Genomic DNA, 19,379 nt, shown 5'->3' with positions numbered 1-19,379 from the left:
GGCTGGCAACGATTCCAGGGTGTAACATGTCTCACATGGTAAGTCACATGTGGCATGACTGAGGACAACACAAAACTGGTTGGACCTTACCAGTTATATCGAAGATACAGATAGCTACTGAGAATCCACTGTGGGCGTGGCTTTCCAAAACATCAAATTCACATGTTTCAGTGTGAGATGTGGCTGAAGCTGCATTCATCCCTTCTTATTTGGGACTGTATCTGTAAAAAAGTATGGTCAATATAACCAAGTGTTCATATAAAAGCAATATGTCCCACCGGGGTTTGACTGAGAGGCCCATTTCCCATGAAGCAGAAAGTTAGGGCTCTTGAGTTATGTATCAGTGCTAATGGCACATGGTCTGAAGTCAGGTCCTTATGCATTATGCAGGATTTACGCTTTTTGGCTTTGAGGTTTAGTAATCTCGGTGAGCCGCATGCGCAGCAAGACCGATAACGTCGGTCGTGAAAAGTGGCGGAAACGTTACAGAGCAGCGACCGGTAAGTGCTCGGCGGAGCAGGATGTACAGGAAATTCCAGCTCCTCCTTGAAAAAACACTCAAGTGTTGCAAATGTCAACAGGGGTGATGGCGCCATGGCCTGAAGCAGCACAACGGAGGGATGTCCTTTTTTTTACCCCAACATTAAAATCATCTAGGGTTGTGGCGGTTTCATTTTGATCCTCACCAATCAGGTCTGTCGGGCTCGACTTCATAGCTGCCATCCAGACACTCCCTCCCTCCCTCCCTCCACTGCACCTTTTATGTCTGCTGAACAGAGATGCCTGAGCATTCTTTGTTTCAAAACAAAGGCCCGCGGAGGTCAGCACAAGGAGGAAGGTTGTGTGCCGACAGGGGGAAGGGACGCAAAGGGAGAGCAAGTATGTAAAGAAGACAGAAAATGGACACAAACATATTTCAGAGATCCAACCCAAAAAAACAGGTCATAAAGTCTTGTTATATCGATATTCTCGGGAGTCGGAAAAAATATCGATATAACCGGACTATCGATATATCCGATCCTGCGGCATGTAAATTTTCTCCTTGCATTCATAGAAATAGTATCGTAATAAGCAGTACTATCGATATAACGAGACTACTGTATTTGGCTCATCATCACCCCGATTCATATGTGGAACTGTCGCTGCTTGGAATTGAATCAGATTTACGTCGGACAGAAGATGTGAGAGTCTGTTTTTGTCAATGCAATGCTATACACCTTAGTGTTTGCTCTCAACATTTAGCTTGTAGCAGACTTGCACATACCACCATGACGACCCTGATCTACCGGTGAAAGGGACGCTTTCATCCTCTACTCTTTCATCTAGAACTGCTTCATACAACAAAGAGGGTGCAGAAAGTGCTTCAGTTTGAATGGCTGTGTCTTTGTCTTTTGTTTCACATTATTTGTTATAATTTTGACTTCAAGATGGCTCTGCGATAGTGGCTTCCTTTCCAGCAGGTCCTGCATTTTGTTTTTTCTGCTTCCTCCTTTCCTTTCCTCTTACTTTCATCACTTTGCTGATGTGAAATATAAATTTCTCCACTGCGAGACTAAAAAAAGCTAATACAATCACTGATTCCATTCAAATGATTCTTTAAAAATTGAGCATCACGTTACTCTGGCCTCTTAGTTGTCCCCTCTCATGGTGACATTTTTAATTTGCAGCAGATTTAGTTGTTCTTCTCTCTTGGGTAAAGTAGCAGCATCGTGTCTTGACTGTTTTTCTTCAGTTGGAACTGTGGGCAAGTTCTCAGCAGGCGTCCCTGTGAGCACAAAAGCGTTTGGGTTTTGTTGGACAGTAAAAAAAAAAAAGTTGGGAAAAGCCGACTAGAACATCTGAACTTGATCTGGAGTGAATCAGGAACTTGAATTGGTGAATACAAAGAAATCCCCAGGCTCAGGAAAGAGGGTGTGCACACTTGCGCTTTGTTACAACTTCAGCTGTTGTTACAGCGCTATATAAATTAATATGTATTGTATTGTACTTTTGCATCCACGTGGCTGCAGTTGTTTATGATTACACACACTGTCTGAAATTTTTTTTTTTTTTTTTTTCAATGGAGTGGTACAAGTCTGTAGTGGTACATGATGTTATTGACTACATGAACCGTTGAAAATGTTTTCAAATGATTTCTCTTAGTCCAAAAAGAAATGCCTGAGAGCTGTTCTAATGGACTGACCTTCTTCTATGGCAGCAGCTGCACCTTGTGGACAGTCAATGACATTTCCAATTGAGTACAGCCTTTTCTCATGATGACGTATTTCTGACTTGAAAAGGAACATACTTATTGCAACAATGGTTTCATGAATAAATAATGGAACCATGATGACGCCGGATGGAAGAAAAAAAAACCCTCATAGAGAGAACTCATCGCATTTGATGAATCATACCGCAGTGCGTGACTGCTGCGGTGCAACAAAAAAGGGGGTGCGGCAAGGGTATGAGACAGTTTCGCACCATAACATTAATTACATTTAGGAAAGTATAATATCTGAATTTTTATACACAATTGGAAACGACATAGATGGGCTCACAACATTAGCATCAATCATGCAGTTATTATAGTTGAACACAAACAGTAACAAGACATGCAGACAACGCACAACAGCCACAGATATAGATTCTTTATCCTCTGTGTAAAACAAGTCACATTACTGCAGTTTAATAGTGATTGTGCTTTTTTGTGTTGCATTGTCTTTGTTTCATACTGCACTCTAGTGGCTATGTAAACCAGACACCCTCTGCCCATTGAAAGCATGCAAAAATTGTCATGCACAAACTCATCTTTGTTTTATTGTATATTTTAGAGAGTATAATTGCTATTCATCTTTTCAAAAATCAGTTTGATTTTTTTGCACGTGTTTTTGCAGGACTGGAACAGATTAATGCGATTTCTTTTAATTTCAATCTGAGAAGATGATGAGTAACGGGCCTCATCATGGAATGAATTGAACCCGTAAACCAATGCTCCACTGTTTTTGAAAAAAAAAAAAAGACAAAACATTTGGATTTTGTTCCTTTCACAATGTTTTGTTTTTAATTTACAATTTAATGTTGGTTCAACGTGAGATTGATCCATTAAGATTTTTTGGTTTAGCAACTAAATATTTCTGACAGCCTGGAGATAATAATTTCAGTCCACATTGTTTCCAATGAGAAAATGTGTTTCTCAAAGCAGATTTGAAATTATAGTTTCTCAGCAGATTGTGTTGGTATTGGTTCTCATAAAATATCAACACGCAATAAGATAATAAAAAATACCCCAGAACAACACAAACAAACACAAAGGCAGAAAGAGAGAGAGAGAGGGAGATAGAGAGAGAAACCAAAGGACATTGCCCAGAAGTCTCATCCTCCGGTAACCATGACAACAAGGATGCTGGTAATAATCCCTGATGATCGATCCACAAGTAGCCAGTAAACACTTTTTGGGTGACGGTGACACAATGTGAGGTGCGAAAAAAGTCAGACTGTCTTTCATGGGCTGACCTCCCTCAAATCTAATTGGAGGAGAGAGAGGGTCTGCTTCTAAAAAAGGAACATGTTCCCTGGAAGCAAGTGGATGACGCAGGGAGTGCACGCTCGGCGTGGGTGTATAAAAAAAATCCACGTCAGGCTCTACTCAGCGCGCACATGGGCCAGAGGAGCGAACCGGGCTCGGAGCTCTTGGTATCCATGACGAGTGAAACCACACGAAAATGAACACGACCGAGAGGTTTACACTCCTTGGCGGGCATCCTCACCCGCCACACCCAGCGTTCCAGCAAAAACACCCAAAGGAGTCCAACCTATCCAAGACAGGGGTCGGCCTCCTGGAAACAGTCAAGGGACGATGGAGGCAGCAGGACAAGAGAGGAACATCGGAGGCGGCCTGCGTCTCCGGCAAAGATGATATCAAGCCCCGGAACTGCCAGAGAATTGTGGTGTTGGGTGCTCCCGGGGTGGGGAAGACCAACTTGGTCAGGCGCTTCCTGGGGGAGGAATTTCAGGAGATGTATGAGGCCACGGCGGAGGACTTTCACAGGAAGCTGTTTCACGTCGGAGACGTCTCGTACCAGGTGGACCTTCTCGATGCCACCCGGGAGAGAAACTTCCCGGCAAAACGGAGGCTTTCCATACTGACTGGTAGGAGCAGGAAATTCGAATGGTTTCTTCTTAGTGGGTCAATACAGACCACATCGGGCACTGATATTGTGGACACGATTATGGGCATTTATTATCATACCAGTTAGCGGTATCTTCATTACACTTCAAATGTTTAATTCAAAGTTATTGTCTGCAGTAGTTTATAAAGATAGGGATCATTATTGAAATGTCCTTTTTTTATTGCAATTTTACATTTGGCCCCCAGGCCTTGACACCTGTGGTTTATTGACTCTTATATAATTCCTTTTTGTCTTCCAAACTGCTTGTTGGGACATAAATTGGATTGACCTCTTTATTTGTTTTGCGTCCAGGTGACATCTTCCTGCTTGTCTTCAGTTTGGACAACAGAGAGTCTTTCAAAGAAGTCGGTCAGCTGCTCAATGAGATTAAAGTCGCAAAGACAAATTTAGTCAAGTCCAAACGTCCAGCGAGGTTGCCGGTGGTAGTTTGCGGCAACAAAGCGGATCTGGACGCTCACCGAGTCGTCAGTCGGTCCGACGTCACCGCGGCCTTGGCCCGGGACGTGGCTTTCTTTGAGACTTCCGCCAAACTCGGCACGGCGTTGGAGGCCGTGTTCGGGAAGCTGGCGGCCATGGGCGGCCTGCCCTACGAGACCACACCGTCGCGGCATCGGCTCGTCTCCATGGTGACTTATCAGTCGCTGTGCAGGCGCGGCCACAGACGGAGCCGCGCGGAAGGGGAGGCTGCGCCATGCGCCGCCGTCGACACCTTGGCGAGGCGTCCCAGCTTTGGCAGCGACTTGCGGATGGTGCTTGGATCAAGCGCCAAAGCCAACAAACCCGAGAGGTGTCCGATTCAATGAATTGTCAACCCTCTCGGCAAAAAACAATTGTAGTAGTATGCTGCAATGTTGTATTATGTAAGGAGTTATACTCTGCGTAGCACTTGGCTGGACCGGTGCATTCCTACTTTTTATATGGAAAGTGGTCACTTTAAAAATGTTTTTTTTTCTCAACAGAAAACAATGCACACTGTATAGCAGGGGTGTCAGTCATTTTTGCCGCGGGCCACATTGTAGTAACGGTTTCCTCTCGGGGCCCGTTATGTATTTGGGGAAGCCATTAGAATGTTTAATCCACTCCACATATTACATATACACCACACAAAAAATAATCATGTAAAACTAGTTTTACAATCTGAAGTCAAGAACAATCAGAATCAGAATCATCTTTATTGCCAAGTATGTAGATCACACAAGGAATTTGTTTCCGGTCGAACACGCTGCACTAGTATCATCATCAAAAAAAAAGGCAAAGAGGCACTATACTGTTCAATTTGGGCTACTGTTCAAAGCTTACACAGACGTACTGTTCAAAGAGTTAATGGCTTGGGGGAAGAAGCTGTTTAAATGTCTGCTGTTTAAATGTCTGCTGGATAATGCCGCGATGTGATTTACATGAGACAATTCGAATTTTTGGTTTGGACTTTAGCGAGCATCATGACACTTGACATTCTCGATTTGCTTTCGCGGGCCAAATAAAATGACGTGGCGGGCCAGATTTGGCCCCCGGGCCTTGACTTTGACACCAGTGCTGTATAACCCCCGAATAACATGAATGTAAATTGAACACAATGAAAATAAAGACGAGGAAGAAAAAAAACACAGACTCCTGCTTTTTATGTAAATAAGATCCCAAGTATAAACTAAGAAACGTTTCAATAATAAAACTTTCTTGGCTATAATTATGACGTTGAGTCCATATAAAGGTCCAGAGCTTGTAAAGAGTCATTTGTTTCCAGTCAGTGTGTGCGTGCTTGTGTGTGTGTGTTTGGAGGATATGTGGGATGACTCAGATGCATCATCTCATATACTGAGAAGCCAGATCGGGCGCGAGTATGCTCAAGCGCTTCCACATGCAAAGGATGAGTGGTTTGGAGGAGGTGTGACGAGGTGAGTCAGTGCCAATGGGGCATGATTACCGACCACTCTATTAGGAACACAAGTGCCGTGCCACAATTGACAATGCACATACACGCAGACACATAACGTGTACAAATGTGTACAACTACACTGGATATGTATGCTTTGGTTTTTTTCCATTCCATTGTTAGATAGTAAAAGATAGTCGGAAAAACACAGCTAGGACATTTGAACCTGATCTGTTAATTGATTAAACTAAAATTAATTAACAATTGAAATGTATCAGTCTGTGCAGAATAAGGTATGCATTACAGGAGTTTCACTTTTTGGAAAAAAATTCATGAGTTAGAACTCATCTTCAGCTTGAAATGGTGAGTATAGTTTTTGCTTTTTTGAATCTTGCTGTGCCGATGACCATTTTGTGTTTGGGAGCATTTTACTGAGCGAGTTGCTTGTTCTGTAGCCACAAAAGGACATAAGTATTCTTGTGCCGGTCCCAAGCCCGGATAAATACAGAGGGTTGTGTCAGGAAGGGCATCCCATGTAAAAAGCTTTGCCAAAACAAACATGCGGATCAAACCTCTAAAGATGGAGGACACTGATTTTTGCGTGGCGACCCCTTGAAGGGAAACGCCGAAAGGAAAAGAAGAATATGATACTGTATTGTATTTTTTGAGGAGCATTTGCAAGTATAAAGTTAAAAAATCTACAAAAAAATGGCATCTATAACAGCATAAACTTTGGCGTTGCTTTAACCATTGAAATATATTTTATCATAGAAAAGACTGTGTGATACAGCACAATTTTCTAAAAATGACCAAAATAATCAGTATATTGTAATTAAAAAGCAAGCTTCATGAAGTGGATTTTATTTTCTTTTGTTGACGACCTCACTAAGAGAGAGAAGAAAGCAAGTGTACGGATAGAATGGGAAGGAAAAAAATATTGAATAGGCCACGAGAGAGCCAACCGCTCATTATTAAAACAGGATGCTGGGAGTAAATGTTCTCATTAAATCTTATGATCAAATGGCAGCCATTTTAATTGACTCTCGAGATTACACGTGTCTGCGTATTTTCTATGGAGGAGGGATGTGTGGGGTTTTGGGCGATAATGATCTCATCATGTAGTCCATGGTGTAAACACAGTAAACACAGTAAACACATTTGGTTGTTTAGGATTTCTGATCACACAAATGAAAATAATCCGCGTGCATTATAATTCCGCCTTGATGTTAGTATGTCACAACGGCGTTTTGTTGCACAGAATCTCATTGTATTATGACACGGTCGAGTGAAAAGAATGGATACTTGATTTTACCATCACGCGCGGGAAACCTGCATTGTTGGTCATTTTGGAGCTTTCGGATGGATTCGTTTTTCCAGTTGCAGCAGCAGAGCTGGCAGCATGCTGTCCAGTAACGCCAGGCCCTCCCAGGAGCAGCACAGTCCTCTAAAGGGAAGAAAGACAAAAAAACTGATGTGATTCTGGCACGGATGTGAAACAATGTAATCTGTGGAGACATCACCCGTCATCGAGGGTCAGATGGCCACAGCGGAGAAATTCTTGGACGTCAGTGGAAGAGCTGAAGATGTCACAGAGGGACAACTGTGGACTGAACAGCTGCCAGTGCTGTTAAATGCCACCGCATTGACAATTACAAACTGTAAATTCTGTTTGTCAAACAAAGTATTTTGTAATGTGGCCTTTACACCATAGATGACCGTGGATTTCATCATCTGCCTGCCTAAATGTGTAGATATGTTCTCATAAGTGTCATGATCGGGTTGGCGACCAACGGGTAGCGACGTCAGCCCTGCCTGCAGCCTTGCAGGTGCTGGTCGTTTTAATCACTGACACTTTAAAGGACACCCGGCACGACCATCCGGTGTCGGTTCATTGTTTGTTACATGCTTTGTCTGCAATCGCATGCATTGTGTATGTGTTTGTTTAACCTTGGCGGACTTTTACTTTTGGTCTTCTTTTGCTACTTTGTATTTTTTCCATTCAGATGATTTTGATGTTTTACATTTTGTTCCTGCTGACTTTATTTTAATACAATTTGTCAAACAACCTCCTGCTCCCTCCTGTCTGCTTTTTGGGATCCGCACCCGCCATCACCACCGCAAACCGTGACACAAGATGTCACTGTGAGAGTGGCTCCCTTTCCAGCAGCTCCTGTATTTTGTTTTCTACTTTTTGTCCATTACTCCTCCTTTCACGACCTTGCTGCTGTGAAATGTAAATTTCTCCATTGCGAGACGAATAAAGGTACAATACCTTCATTCCAATTATAGGATAATATTTGGAGTTTTACCATAAATGAATGTTGGTTTCCAAGTACGTACTGTATCAATTATCGGCCTCCTTAACTAGTCATCTCGTTATCTGCCCTGACAAAAAGACATACAGTATAGACTTATTTGACAGCCATGTGTAACACAAAATGAATGGAAAAATGAAACTGACTCTTCTAGAATAATAAATATGAAACAAATATGAAACAAAATGAAAATCAGTAAGTAGAACAGTAACGGAGTGTGGCGACATATCAGGACAACACGATGCAAACCAAGGACCCCTTGTCATTGTCATGTGAAGATTTTACCACATCACCTCGTGCGTGATGCCTTCTGTCATTCTCAATCCCATCACCAACACCTCCTCCAATCTGCCAAACAAATAGAATGGCTCAAAAATAACAAGAACATGAGAGTGCCTGTAAAAGCGCTGATGACATTCTTTGTCATAGACGGCGTGACTGCTAGGACACACGTGCGCGCCGACCTCAAAGTTGTTTGTCCCAGCTGGTGCTGCATGCAGACCATTTGTGACAATTCACAATACACGCCTCACGTGTCACACAAGAACTTCTCCGTGTGTCCATGCTCACAGTTCAAGATGTCCCAGCTGAATCCTCCTCCGAGTAGCGTGTCCGCGAAGTTGGACCTCGCGAATCCACACGTCGGGTTCCAGCGTCTGGGTGCGGGCCTCTCGGTGCGTGCCTCCCTCCCCAAGTGGAACAAAGCGGCCGTGGGCTCCTGTTATGGACAACAAATTCTTAACGATGCCTTTGAGAATTGCTCACAGCTTAGAAGAGTGGGTTACCTGGACCAACACCAATGTACTGTCTTCCCTTCCAGTAGCTCAAGTTGTGATGACTCACTGCACTCTGTAGAAAGAAAAAAAATACCAAGTAGCATTTAAGTAATTTAATTTATGACCTGATCAATCCCACAGTAAATCTATCATATATTACAGTGACGTGCAGTCAGGGGAGGCAGGTGAGGCACGGCCTCACCTGTCATCATGGAAATATCAAATGAAAAAATAAATTAAACAGTTGGATTGGATTGGATATGCCTTTATTAGTCTCACAGTGGAGAAATTTACATTTCACAGCAGTTATATTTATTGAGTGATTTGTACTTTAAAGTTCTTTTCCATTTAACTTCACCATTGTTGGACTTTTTCTCAAAATCACTATATTTTCACATACCGTTCAAATACTAAGTAGAGACGAGCGGTGAGGCAGCAACTGGCTGAGCCTCACCATGGATTGCGCAATGACGATGCTAACTGTGCTGGCTTGCTCTGCAGTGAGACCGCATTGCTGTCCCTCTGCTATCGCTATTAGTGTTCAAACACTTTTAGTATATTAACTAAATGTTTACAGTTTAGCTGGTGTATATAATGTACAGTCACTTTGCATTATAAACACTGTACTACAGTGTTTATTTTATTTTATTTTTATCAAAACTGTGTACAGAGCTGAGGCACACAGTTCTCCTGCCTCATGACAGGGGGAGCTGGTGATTACAGAGATTCTTCTTGCGTCTCATCGGTTGCAGAATAATAGAATTGGTGACAGCAAGCTACAGTAAACAGTTAGCAAGTTAAGTGCAACCATCCAGTCATTTTTTCATATTGCTTGGCCTTATTTTCACAATGAAGGATTACATATCTAAATTGAAAGAAATAGAATGACTTTTAAAACTGAAGAAAGATAAGGAAGGCTTCTACAAACAAGGTATTGATGCCTTTCTTCAGAAGGAGCTGTGCATGGACTTCATTTATAAGTAAAGGTAACACAATAATAACGTTTTTTTTTCTATGCTACAGTTTATATAAAGAATGCTGATCTGACATTTTAAACAAAACACGTTAACTGTTGCCAATCAAATGATGAATAAGCTACTCTGTAAAGTTCATATTTTTGTAAATCTGACTGAGTTGCTTGTTCTGTAGCCACAAAAGGACATAAGTATTCTTGTGACGGTCCCAAGCCCGGATAAATACAGAGGGTTGTGTCAGGAAGGGCATCCCATGTAAAAGCTTTGCCAAAACAAACATGCGGATCAAACCTCTAAAGATGGAGGACACTGATTTTTGCGTGGCGACCCCTTGAAGGGAAAAGCCGAAAGGAAAAGAAGAATATGTGCCTCACCAGCCATGACGCTCACCGCACGTCACTGATATATTATGATTATCATATATTAGACAGGCCAAAGCGATGTTTTTGACAAAAAAAAACATGGTTTCGGTCTGTCTTGTGACCATGTATTGTAATTCTGGACCCAATGTCGTTTACTTTTAAATTTCCACTATTCGCAGCTCATTTTTCAACATTCAACTCACATTTCGAGCAAAGTTCGACACTTCGTATTGTAGAAATCCATGCTGGTGCAGCATCCCCCTTGCCATCTCGTACATATCTGCCGTCTCGTGGTCACCAGGCAGCGTCACCTGAGCACTTTGTAGCTGTTTAAACAGCAGAGTGCCTCGCTCGGGCGTCAGCTGGTACAGGGAGATGTGGTCATCGCAGGCCTGCAAAAGCTCTGACAACTCCGCTTCCCATGATGCCAGGCTCTGCCCGGGTCGCCTGAACATAATGTCTACGGACACCTTCCCCGGACATAATTTGCGAGCATCCTCGACGGTTCGCAGGGCTTGATTAGCACTGTGGTCTCGACCCAGCCTTGTTAAATCGTCATCTAAGAGAGACTGGAGAAAATTGTGCCATGATCAGATTGTGTCCAATTGATTTATTGGGAAAGCGGCTGATTAATAATGATAGGGAGGGAAATTATAGATTTTAACATAGCTGCAACACTCCCCACAAATAATTTATGAATGGTGACAGCCAGAACAATTAGTTAAATGCTAATCCACGGTGGCACAAAAAACAGTGAACCTGTGTTTCCACTTGTTACCATTCATAGAACATTCTGCCATTCATTGAACATAAAACAATTTCATACTAAGTAAATCTGTGAGTAAATTAATACAATGGTGGCAGCCCGGTAGTCAAGTGGTGAGCATGCCGGTTTCACAGTGCAGAGGTCGTGAGTTCAAGACCCGGTTCGGCTTCCCTGTATGGAGTTTGCATGTTCTTCCCGGGCCCGCATCGGTTTTCGCCAGGTCCTCCGGTTTCCTTCCACATTCCAAAAACATGCATGGCAGGCTAAATGACACTCCAAATTGTCCCTAGGTGTGATTGTGAGTGACTGGTTGTTTGTCTCTGTGTGCCCTGCGATTGGCTGGAAACCAATTTAGGGTGCCCCCTGCCTAGAGCCCGACGACAGCTCGTATAGGCTCTAGCTACCCCCGCAACCCTGATGAGAACAAAGCAGTCTGGAAAATGGATGGATGGGGTGGGTTAAGACAAGGTCATCATTCTTTCAGTGGAGTAAATGTCACCAAGCCTTCCCACAAAAATACATGAGTGATTGATATATCCCCCAAAAAATCTCAGAATTGGTGGTAAATTGAAAATAGGCAGGGAAACACTTGATCAAGTACATTGAAGTCATGTATTGAAGTCAGATTTACCTGGACTCCTATGGAGAAACGGTTCACGCCAGCATGGCTAAAAGCCTTCAATTTTGTCCTCCCCTCCAGAGTGGGATTGACTTCAAGTGAAACTTCAGCCTTTTCTGCCAGACTCGTCTGCCTGGAGATCGTTTCCAAGATGTCTGAGACAGTGGAGGGGTAAGCCAGGCTTGGAGTTCCGCCGCCAAAAAACACGCTAGTGACACTGCAAGGACGAAGCAGGCGAAATGACAAAAAGCATGTGTTGTGTATATGTACAACATTAAAAAGGCCCTACCAGGACACCTGACTGAGCTCCAGCAGCGTCTCCACTTCCTGTTTTAGACATTGGCTCATTGTGTGGTTGTTGTCATCTTTGGGGATGTACTTATTGAAGTTGCAGTAAGAGCACCGTTTGAGGCAATAGGGCCACTGGAGAAAAGAAGGGGAATATTACCTTACCAGAAATGAATTGGTAGAAATGCTAACGGCCGAATATTGTGGGTCTTTTTTTCCCAAACTGTCAAGTATCTTTTTTACGTGTATGTAGAGAGACGCCTCCTTAACGAGACTCTCGAGTTGCGCCGATTCTGATCCGTCCTCTGTCAGCAATTGTCCGCAGCGAAGCCCAGAGAGGCAACGTTGACCGGTTCTTGATCGCAGCACACGTCCCACCACTCTCAACGCGTGCCTCATTGTTTGTAGAAGCGCAGGGTTTTCATAGTTCACAGTCGCTAGTGTGGACAGAACTTCAGAGGAAAATATTATCACGAAATCGGACAGTGAAAAGGTAGCGAATCATGCACTTTATCACTTTGGCAAAACGAATTCACCACAATGTTTCGTCTCTTACATCAAGTTGTATTTTCTGAAAATTACACTTTCATGTCACCATTATAAACAACATAGAAAATTATTTGAAAGGGCAATTTTACTGTTCAACGCGAGCCCTCTTCTTTGATGCTAGTGCGGTGACATAAAACCGCTCGACCGGGAAAACAGACCTACAAAGAATAGTTCCGCTTGCAGATGTTCAGAAAAAAATCCCACGAACACAATTAAATAACATATAATAATATAATTAGGACCAAAGTTATTTTCTAACGTCATTCAAAGCTCTGAAATTTGCCCCAATTAACTGCACATTTTGTGTTGTGCCTCTTGCTGGCACAAACAGAAACAATGAATGGCACTTAGAGGCAAAAGTCCAGTATTTGTTCCATGAAATTGTATGAATTTATTCTTACCGGTTAATGCTGTCTGTTTTTACATAATTTTGAGTACCATGGCCACTCAAAAATGTTTTTTTTAATTGAGGAACAATCCCAGTTACGGCCTTGGCATATTTCATTACTGAACATGTGATGATTCTATTAAGCAATTGAAAATTCCCTCCAAACACATATTTACCTTACATAATTGGAGGAGTGGAGTATCCATTCATCCATCCGTCTGTGTAAGCTCTCAGTCGTACAGGAGTGGTCCATCGATAAAAATGTTTCTTCAGCCGTCATCTGTACTTTTTTGAAGGTGTCGGACGTTTCGCTTCTTATCCAAGAAACTTCGTCAGCAAACTAAAGTCTTATTGGTAGTTTAGGCCCTATATATATCCCTACTGTCCAGACATGAATATCATACGCCTACGAATATCACGTAGACATTCATCCATCCATCCATTTTCCGTACCGCTTATTCCTCATTAGGGTCGCGAGGGGTGGGGGTGCGGGAGCCAATCCCAGCCGTCTTCGGGCACTAGACACGGGCACCCTGAATTGGTTTCCAGCCAATCGCAGGGCACACCTAATGACAATTTGGAGTGTTCAATCTGCCTGCCATGAATGCTTTTGGAATGTGGGAGGAAAACGGAGGACCCGGAAGAAACCCACGCGGGCCCGGGGAGAACATGCAAACTCCACATAGGGAGGCCGGACCGGGACGCAAATCGGCGACGTTTGCACAGTGAAGCCAGCGTGCGAACCACTCGACTACCGGAGTAGAGTATCAAATTAAAATAACATGCATTGACCAGAGATTGTGTAATCGTGTGTCACAGTACCAGCACGAGGACACCGATCTATATTTAGAATATGCATTTCAGCTGAATTGGGACTGGATAAAATTGAATGAAGTACTGTATTGATTTCCCCAAGCTGTCTGACGAATGAATATCAAAGATCTGTGTAATAGCATCCATCCATCCATCCATTTTCCGTACCGCTTATTCCTCAGTAGGGTCGCGGGGGGTGCTGGAGCCTATCCCAGCTGTCTTCGGGCACGAGGCGGGGGACACCCTGAGGCGGGGGACACCCTGAATTGGTTGCCAGCCAATCGCAGGGCACACAAAGACATACAACAGTCACTCTCACGCTGCACCTAGGGATTTAGAGTGTTCAATCTGCCTACCATGCATGTTTTTGGATTGTGGGAGGAAACCGGAGGACCCGGAGAAAACCCACACAGGCCCGGGGAGAACATGCAAACTCCACACAGGGAAACCGGGGTGGGACGCGAACTGTTGACCTCTGCACAGTGAAGCCAGCGTGCAAAACACTCGACTACCAGAGTAGAGTATCAAATTTAAAAAAACATGCATTGACCAGAGATTGTGTAATCGTGTGTGTGTCACTGTACCAGCACGAGGACACCGTTCTATATTTAGAATATGCATTTGAGCTGCATTGGGACCGGATAAAATTGTTCAGATGACTTTGATGTTTGAGATTTTGTTCCTGCTGAATTTATTTTAATACAATTTGTCAAATACATCCTGTTGCTCCCTCCTGCCTGCTTTTGTGCGATCCACCACCATCAGCGCCTTGAAAACCGTGACAGTAGGGTGTCGTGCAGAACACAGACTGGCCCTTTGAGGACTTTGATGGCCGCTTTTACGTTTTCAGCAAGAACTGGCGAGATCGCAGCCGCGGACAGGAGCTTCTGCAGAAGTCGATGGTGGCCTGCTTCACCAGCGGAACATTCCAGAAGGCCGAGCGCAGCATTGAGGAGGAAAAAAGACCCATGAAGAAGATTGCAGCCGATAACAAGAAGGCGTGGAGCAAGCTGGAGAACAAGTACCTGTTGGATGAGTTGTACCGGTGCCCACACGGCTAGTTTCAGCGCTGAGATAAGGGCCAAGGCAAAAGTGGACAATGGGTGGCTCTGGACATCCCTGGTGAGGGGGATGGGCTTGGGCATGGTCGTAAGGGGCCATAATGGGGCGCTGGTGGGCTCCATAGAGGGACCGGGAGGGATGGCGCTGGACGGGGTCATTGGTGGGCCGCTGGGTGGGTCAGCAGGGTTGCTGCTTAGGTGGCCATGAAGCAAATGGAGGATGGAGTAGTGCCGCCAGACTCATCTTCTTCAATCGCTTCTTTCCAACGCCTCGGCCCTGAAAGCAGCACTCAGCATTAGCACAACGCCAATATTTGTACCTTGACAAAGATAACAATTCTCAGTTTTAATTTTAAACTCCATATAAAGCACAGGGGTCAAAGTCAAGGCCCAAGCTCCAAATATGGTCCGCCAAATCAAAGTCAAAGCCAGCTTTATTGTCAAATATGCTAATATGCATGACATATGCACAGAAGAAATTACTGTCCTCTCGGACCCAGCGTGCAAGGCACTTATAATGACTTTAACATCATCATCACCATCATCATCATTTCATTTTATTCGGCCCACGAAAAGCAAATATAAAGCAAATCAAGCATGTCAAAGTCCAAACAGAAATTTATAAATGTCGTACGAACGGCAATAACACTCATTATTCTTGAGTTCAAATTTGAAAACTAGTTATTCATAACGGCCCTCGTTTTACTCACTTGGTGTGAACCTTATTATTAATGTATTTTTTTATCCATGTTTTCCCATGTGTAAACCCAAACAACGAGCAGTCCAAATCTGTTTCCTAGGTTTGAGAAAACATCACACAACCACTTTTTGCCGCCTGTAGTGAACCTTATACCGTTTTAAAGTCCGGCCTCCAGTAGTGTTTGCCTATAAAGCAGCTCAGATAACATTTCGGGTGGAGTCTGTTTCAGTCGAGAGTGTTTGACTACCCAACACACCTTTGCACAGCATAAAATATTTAGTGTTCTTCCTTGTTTACCTTGAGCCTGTGGAGAGACAAGAGCAGACTTCTAAAAAAGGACAGGTGAGGCTCCGCTTTGCTACATCTTTCTAATATTATTTTAACCCCTTCAATTAGAATCAAACACGATATACTATATAGAAAGTGAGGCATTGAAATAATCTATGAGCACAAACAATATGTATATGTGTGAAGGAAGGGAGTCAAAAATGAATGGATAACAGAGGACAGCTGTACCTGACATAAAAATAATTGGATTTCCAATTTTGTGTTGCATTTTAGTTTCTCGCGATCTAGCACAGTTGTCCCCCATGTGTGGCCCATACCTGTTTGTCCACATGCTTTTCATATTCTAAATACCTCTATTCGTTCTTTGTAAGCACTCGATGTGATCTCAGCCCCAATGGCGTCAACCGTCAACCTCCTCCCTGAGAAGTCCCTGCTCTGCTCTCTATGTGAGGACATCTTCAGCAGTCCAGTCACCACCCCATGCGGACACAGCTTCTGCCTGTCCTGCCTTTGTGATTACTGGATGCGACACCAGTCCAGATACTGCCCGTGCTGCCGGCGACTCTTTGCCAACAGGCCCGACCTCAGCGTCAACCATATCCTTGCCGAAGTGTCAAACAGTTACAAGAAGACCAAATCACAAAAGACACCTGATGAAGCAACAGTGCGTTATTCACTTCCGTTGTTTTCTACGCGGTGGTGAGCCGTGCAATTTACACCTCAGCCTTTTGTGGTGCTACGTCTAAACCAATGTCTTCTCACTGGCCTAATTTCCTGGCTAACGCTACCCTTTAGTGGCCTTATAGTCAATCACACCACAAATTTTGTATGCAATGAAAGGAAGCTGAAAGACAATTTGGAATTTAGTAAGAATTCATGGAAAAAAACATAATTAACATCAGTCTATGATTCAGATATTTTTAGGCCAGCAAAGAAGGCCTACAAGGCCTTGACGGTCCACCACTGTAATAATAATGTTTTGCGGATGAGGGAAGAGCCCAGAGTATGCATACACCGAATGTAGAATTGACACATAAAAAAACAAAGAAACTAGAACAAGTAAAACAACTGAAACATAACAACAAAAACTAAAATAGGGACTCATGTCGAATTGACAGCCACTCCACAATCCCACAGAATAAAAAAACATGTCACTCTGGATCATCTCTTTAATATCGCTGCAACCGCCATTTTACTGTCACATTGTAGAGCAGTAATATCTGAGGTAATTTCAGGCTGTAGTTTAAAGCACGTGTTCGGCGTTTGTGTCACCTTTTAGGTTATCAATGTTGAGCAAATGATTCAAGAGAGGCTGCAGAAGGTAGACAGGTTGAAGACATCTCTTGAGCTCCAAAAGGTAAGGTTGAAAAATCCACAATTGTTCCGACATGAAATCTCACACTAAATGCTGAATGGTGGTTTTTGTGTCAACCAAGCAGAGCTCTTATCTCAGAGAAGTGCGTGAGAGCCAAAAAGTCTTCTCAGCCCTTGTCCACGCCATGGAAAAGAGCCACAAAGCAGTGGTGGCAGCCATTGAAGAGCGCCAAAAGGAGGAGCAGAAGAAAGTCCAGACCCTGGTGCAAGAGTTGGAGCACGAGATCCGGGAACTGACAAAGGAATCTACCGAATCCGATTCTCTGATTCCTGAAAAAAGTAGTGACAAAGAAGATTCCACTGTAACTACCTTCTTCTTCCCACCACAACACATGACAGAACAGTGACATTGACCATCTTTGTGTTTCTTCCAGAATATTGTACCTTCTGGACAAGCGGTGCAGTTCAAGGATTGGTCCACGGTTACCATAGAAACAGACCCATGCGTCGGGGTCACCAGGAGAGCACTTTCGGAAATGATGGTGAAGATGAAGATGGAAGTAAACAGGCTATCTAAATCCGGTCAGTTCGTACTTGGTCTTATTTGAGCATCTTATGATGCACGACACAAACACACTGATGGATTTTTTTATTTTTTTGGCAGAATTTAAGAGAATTCAGAAACACATTGGTGAGTCTTTATCGGGACATACAGTCAATTTGAATTTGTATTAAAATATGAGATTAAAATGCAGCTGGAGATCTAAAGTCCGGAAATCAAGGATGTCATTTTTTGTCGCGGGCCACATTGTACTTACGATTTCCTCTCGGGGGCCGTCATGATTTTGGGGAAGCCATTAGAATGCTTCATCCCCTCCACATATTACATCTAGTGCACACAAGAAATTAATGAATAACTAGTTTTCAAATTTGAAGTCAATAGTAATGACTGTTAGAGGTTTACATGTGACAATTTGAAATTTTGGTTCGGACTTCAGCAAGCATTATGGCTCTTGACATGCTTGATTTGCTTTTGCAGGCCAAATAAAATGATGTGGTTGGCCAAATTTGACCCACAGACCTTGACTTTGACACCTGGGATCTAGTGTATTTATTTTTTCCAAACAAGCAAACCTTTGGAGATTTCACTCTAGGCTACTTTATAGATTTTTTTTATCTTTCTTAAATTCAGTGTTGGAAATTTTGTGGTAAAATACAAATTCAAATGGCCCAAATATACTTTGTGCTCAAGCACTTTGACTTCCTTTTGTTACAGTGGATGTCAATCTCAGCGCCAAGACAGCCCACCCAAGCCTTACAGTCTCCGATGACAGAAAACTGGTGAGGCAGAGTGACAAGCGCCATGAAGTGCCGGACCACCCGAAACGCTTCGACCGCGTGGCCAACGTCCTCGCCAAAGAAAGCTTCAGTTGGGGGAGATCCTACTGGGAGGTGGAGGTTGGCGACAAGACAGAGTGGAGCTTGGGCGTGGTCCGAGAGTCTATCAATAGGAAGGGACGCTTCACCGTCTGCCCCGCCAATGGTTTCTGGATTCTGAGTCTGAAGGTGGGTGGCCAGTACATCGCCAACACATCCCCGACGAGTGCGGTGGCGTTGGAGCATAGGCCCAGAAAGGTCGGTGTCTATGTGGATTACGCCAAAGGCCGCGTGTCCTTCTACTGCGCCGAGACGGGTATCCACATCCACACCTTTACCGACACGTTCACGGACAGCCTGCACCCATTCTTCTGTCCCGGTCGACTGCACGGTGGCAAAAATGCAGAGCCGCTCATCATTAGCTCCAGTTTTTGCAGCATCTGATCACACTGGACAGAAGGTCATGATCCTTTAATAGGTCTGTAGTGTGGACACAGATCCCCCTAACAAGGTTGTTTTCTAGACTTATCGCTTTGGGGACAAAAGAGTCCTGGATCCTATTTGTCCTATTTAAGAGGACTGAAAGGGATGTTGAAAATACAGTATAACAGGAAGCACATAAGATGCCCAAAAGAGACTGGTGGATGGGATGACGTCAAACCTCAAGCAGAAGCCTTCTACCCTTCTATACTGCCAATGAAGCTAGAAGATGAGTAGACATGAGACCAGAGCAGGACTTGGATCGCGAGC

General features: G+C 43.7%; 3 protein-coding genes and 1 long non-coding RNA gene across 7 annotated transcripts; 2 read left to right on the top strand and 2 right to left on the bottom strand.

The window, feature by feature from the left end:
• Positions 1-2,190: 2,190 nt before the first annotated feature.
• On the top strand, positions 2,191-5,176 carry rasd2a (RASD family member 2a). Its single transcript, XM_089017911.1, has 2 exons — positions 2,191-4,128; positions 4,461-5,176. Exons 1-2 carry the CDS (start codon positions 3,702-3,704, stop codon positions 4,970-4,972), a joined length of 939 nt encoding a protein of 312 aa, XP_088874037.1. The 5' UTR covers positions 2,191-3,701; the 3' UTR covers positions 4,973-5,176.
• A 146-nt stretch (positions 5,177-5,322) lies between these two features.
• rsad1 (radical S-adenosyl methionine domain containing 1) lies at positions 5,323-12,822 on the bottom strand. Of its 2 annotated transcripts, XM_089017907.1 has the most exons (10): positions 12,696-12,818; positions 12,383-12,591; positions 12,141-12,274; positions 11,864-12,068; positions 10,670-11,035; positions 9,140-9,203; positions 8,925-9,072; positions 8,648-8,702; positions 7,560-7,663; positions 5,323-7,483 (listed from the first exon to the last, which is right to left on the bottom strand). In XM_089017907.1, exons 2-10 carry the CDS (start codon positions 12,536-12,538, stop codon positions 7,381-7,383), a joined length of 1,335 nt encoding a protein of 444 aa, XP_088874033.1. In that variant the 5' UTR covers positions 12,539-12,591; positions 12,696-12,818; the 3' UTR covers positions 5,323-7,380. The 2 variants fall into 2 exon arrangements, with proteins under 2 accessions (XP_088874033.1, XP_088874032.1); XM_089017906.1 differs by having other exon boundaries at positions 12,383-12,822.
• A 1,719-nt stretch (positions 12,823-14,541) lies between these two features.
• On the bottom strand, positions 14,542-15,819 carry LOC148885828 (uncharacterized). 2 transcript variants are annotated; one of them, XR_016117981.1, is made up of 3 exons: positions 15,661-15,819; positions 14,915-15,227; positions 14,542-14,799 (listed from the first exon to the last, which is right to left on the bottom strand). It is a non-coding gene; the product is annotated as an uncharacterized LOC148885828 (long non-coding RNA). The 2 variants fall into 2 exon arrangements; XR_016117982.1 differs by having other exon boundaries at positions 14,542-14,796.
• A 30-nt stretch (positions 15,820-15,849) lies between these two features.
• On the top strand, positions 15,850-19,073 carry btr02 (bloodthirsty-related gene family, member 2). Of its 2 annotated transcripts, XM_089017908.1 has the most exons (7): positions 15,850-15,992; positions 16,310-16,602; positions 17,218-17,295; positions 17,378-17,614; positions 17,687-17,834; positions 17,917-17,943; positions 18,529-19,073. In XM_089017908.1, the coding sequence occupies exons 2-7, from the start codon at positions 16,333-16,335 to the stop codon at positions 19,071-19,073; spliced, it is 1,305 nt and encodes a 434-aa protein (XP_088874034.1). In that variant the 5' UTR covers positions 15,850-15,992; positions 16,310-16,332. The 2 variants fall into 2 exon arrangements, with proteins under 2 accessions (XP_088874034.1, XP_088874036.1); XM_089017910.1 differs by lacking the exon at positions 17,917-17,943.
• The last annotated feature ends 306 nt before the right edge of the window (positions 19,074-19,379 follow it).

This window comes from Hippocampus bargibanti, linkage group LG17 (genome assembly GCF_051943395.1).
Source record: "Hippocampus bargibanti isolate YZ-2025 linkage group LG17, ASM5194339v1, whole genome shotgun sequence".
Classification (NCBI taxonomy): domain Eukaryota; kingdom Metazoa; phylum Chordata; class Actinopteri; order Syngnathiformes; family Syngnathidae; genus Hippocampus; species Hippocampus bargibanti.
The sequence above is the reverse complement of the archived record's forward strand: the minus strand, read 5'-3'. Positions and strand labels throughout refer to the sequence as shown.

What these genes read in the sequence shown, in the direction of transcription:
- btr02 (XM_089017908.1), top strand. Translation starts at nt 16,333, where the DNA reads ATGGCGTCAACCGTCAACCTCCTCCCTGAGAAGTCCCTGCTCTGCTCT. An exon ending in CATCTCTTGAGCTCCAAAAG is followed by an intron (nt 17,296 to 17,377) that starts GTAAGGTTGAAA and finishes TCAACCAAGCAG; the next exon opens with AGCTCTTATCTCAGAGAAGT. An exon ending in AAACAGGCTATCTAAATCCG is followed by an intron (nt 17,835 to 17,916) that starts GTCAGTTCGTAC and finishes TTTTTTTGGCAG; the next exon opens with AATTTAAGAGAATTCAGAAA.
- rsad1 (XM_089017906.1), bottom strand. Translation starts at nt 12,538, where the DNA reads ATGAGGCACGCGTTGAGAGTGGTGGGACGTGTGCTGCGATCAAGAACC. An exon ending in GAGCTCAGTCAGGTGTCCTG is followed by an intron (nt 12,069 to 12,140) that starts GTAGGGCCTTTT and finishes TCGTCCTTGCAG; the next exon opens with TGTCACTAGCGTGTTTTTTG. An exon ending in CAGCTGGGACATCTTGAACT is followed by an intron (nt 8,703 to 8,924) that starts GTGAGCATGGAC and finishes TTTGTTTGGCAG; the next exon opens with ATTGGAGGAGGTGTTGGTGA.
- rasd2a (XM_089017911.1), top strand. Translation starts at nt 3,702, where the DNA reads ATGAACACGACCGAGAGGTTTACACTCCTTGGCGGGCATCCTCACCCG. An exon ending in GAGGCTTTCCATACTGACTG is followed by an intron (nt 4,129 to 4,460) that starts GTAGGAGCAGGA and finishes TTTTGCGTCCAG; the next exon opens with GTGACATCTTCCTGCTTGTC.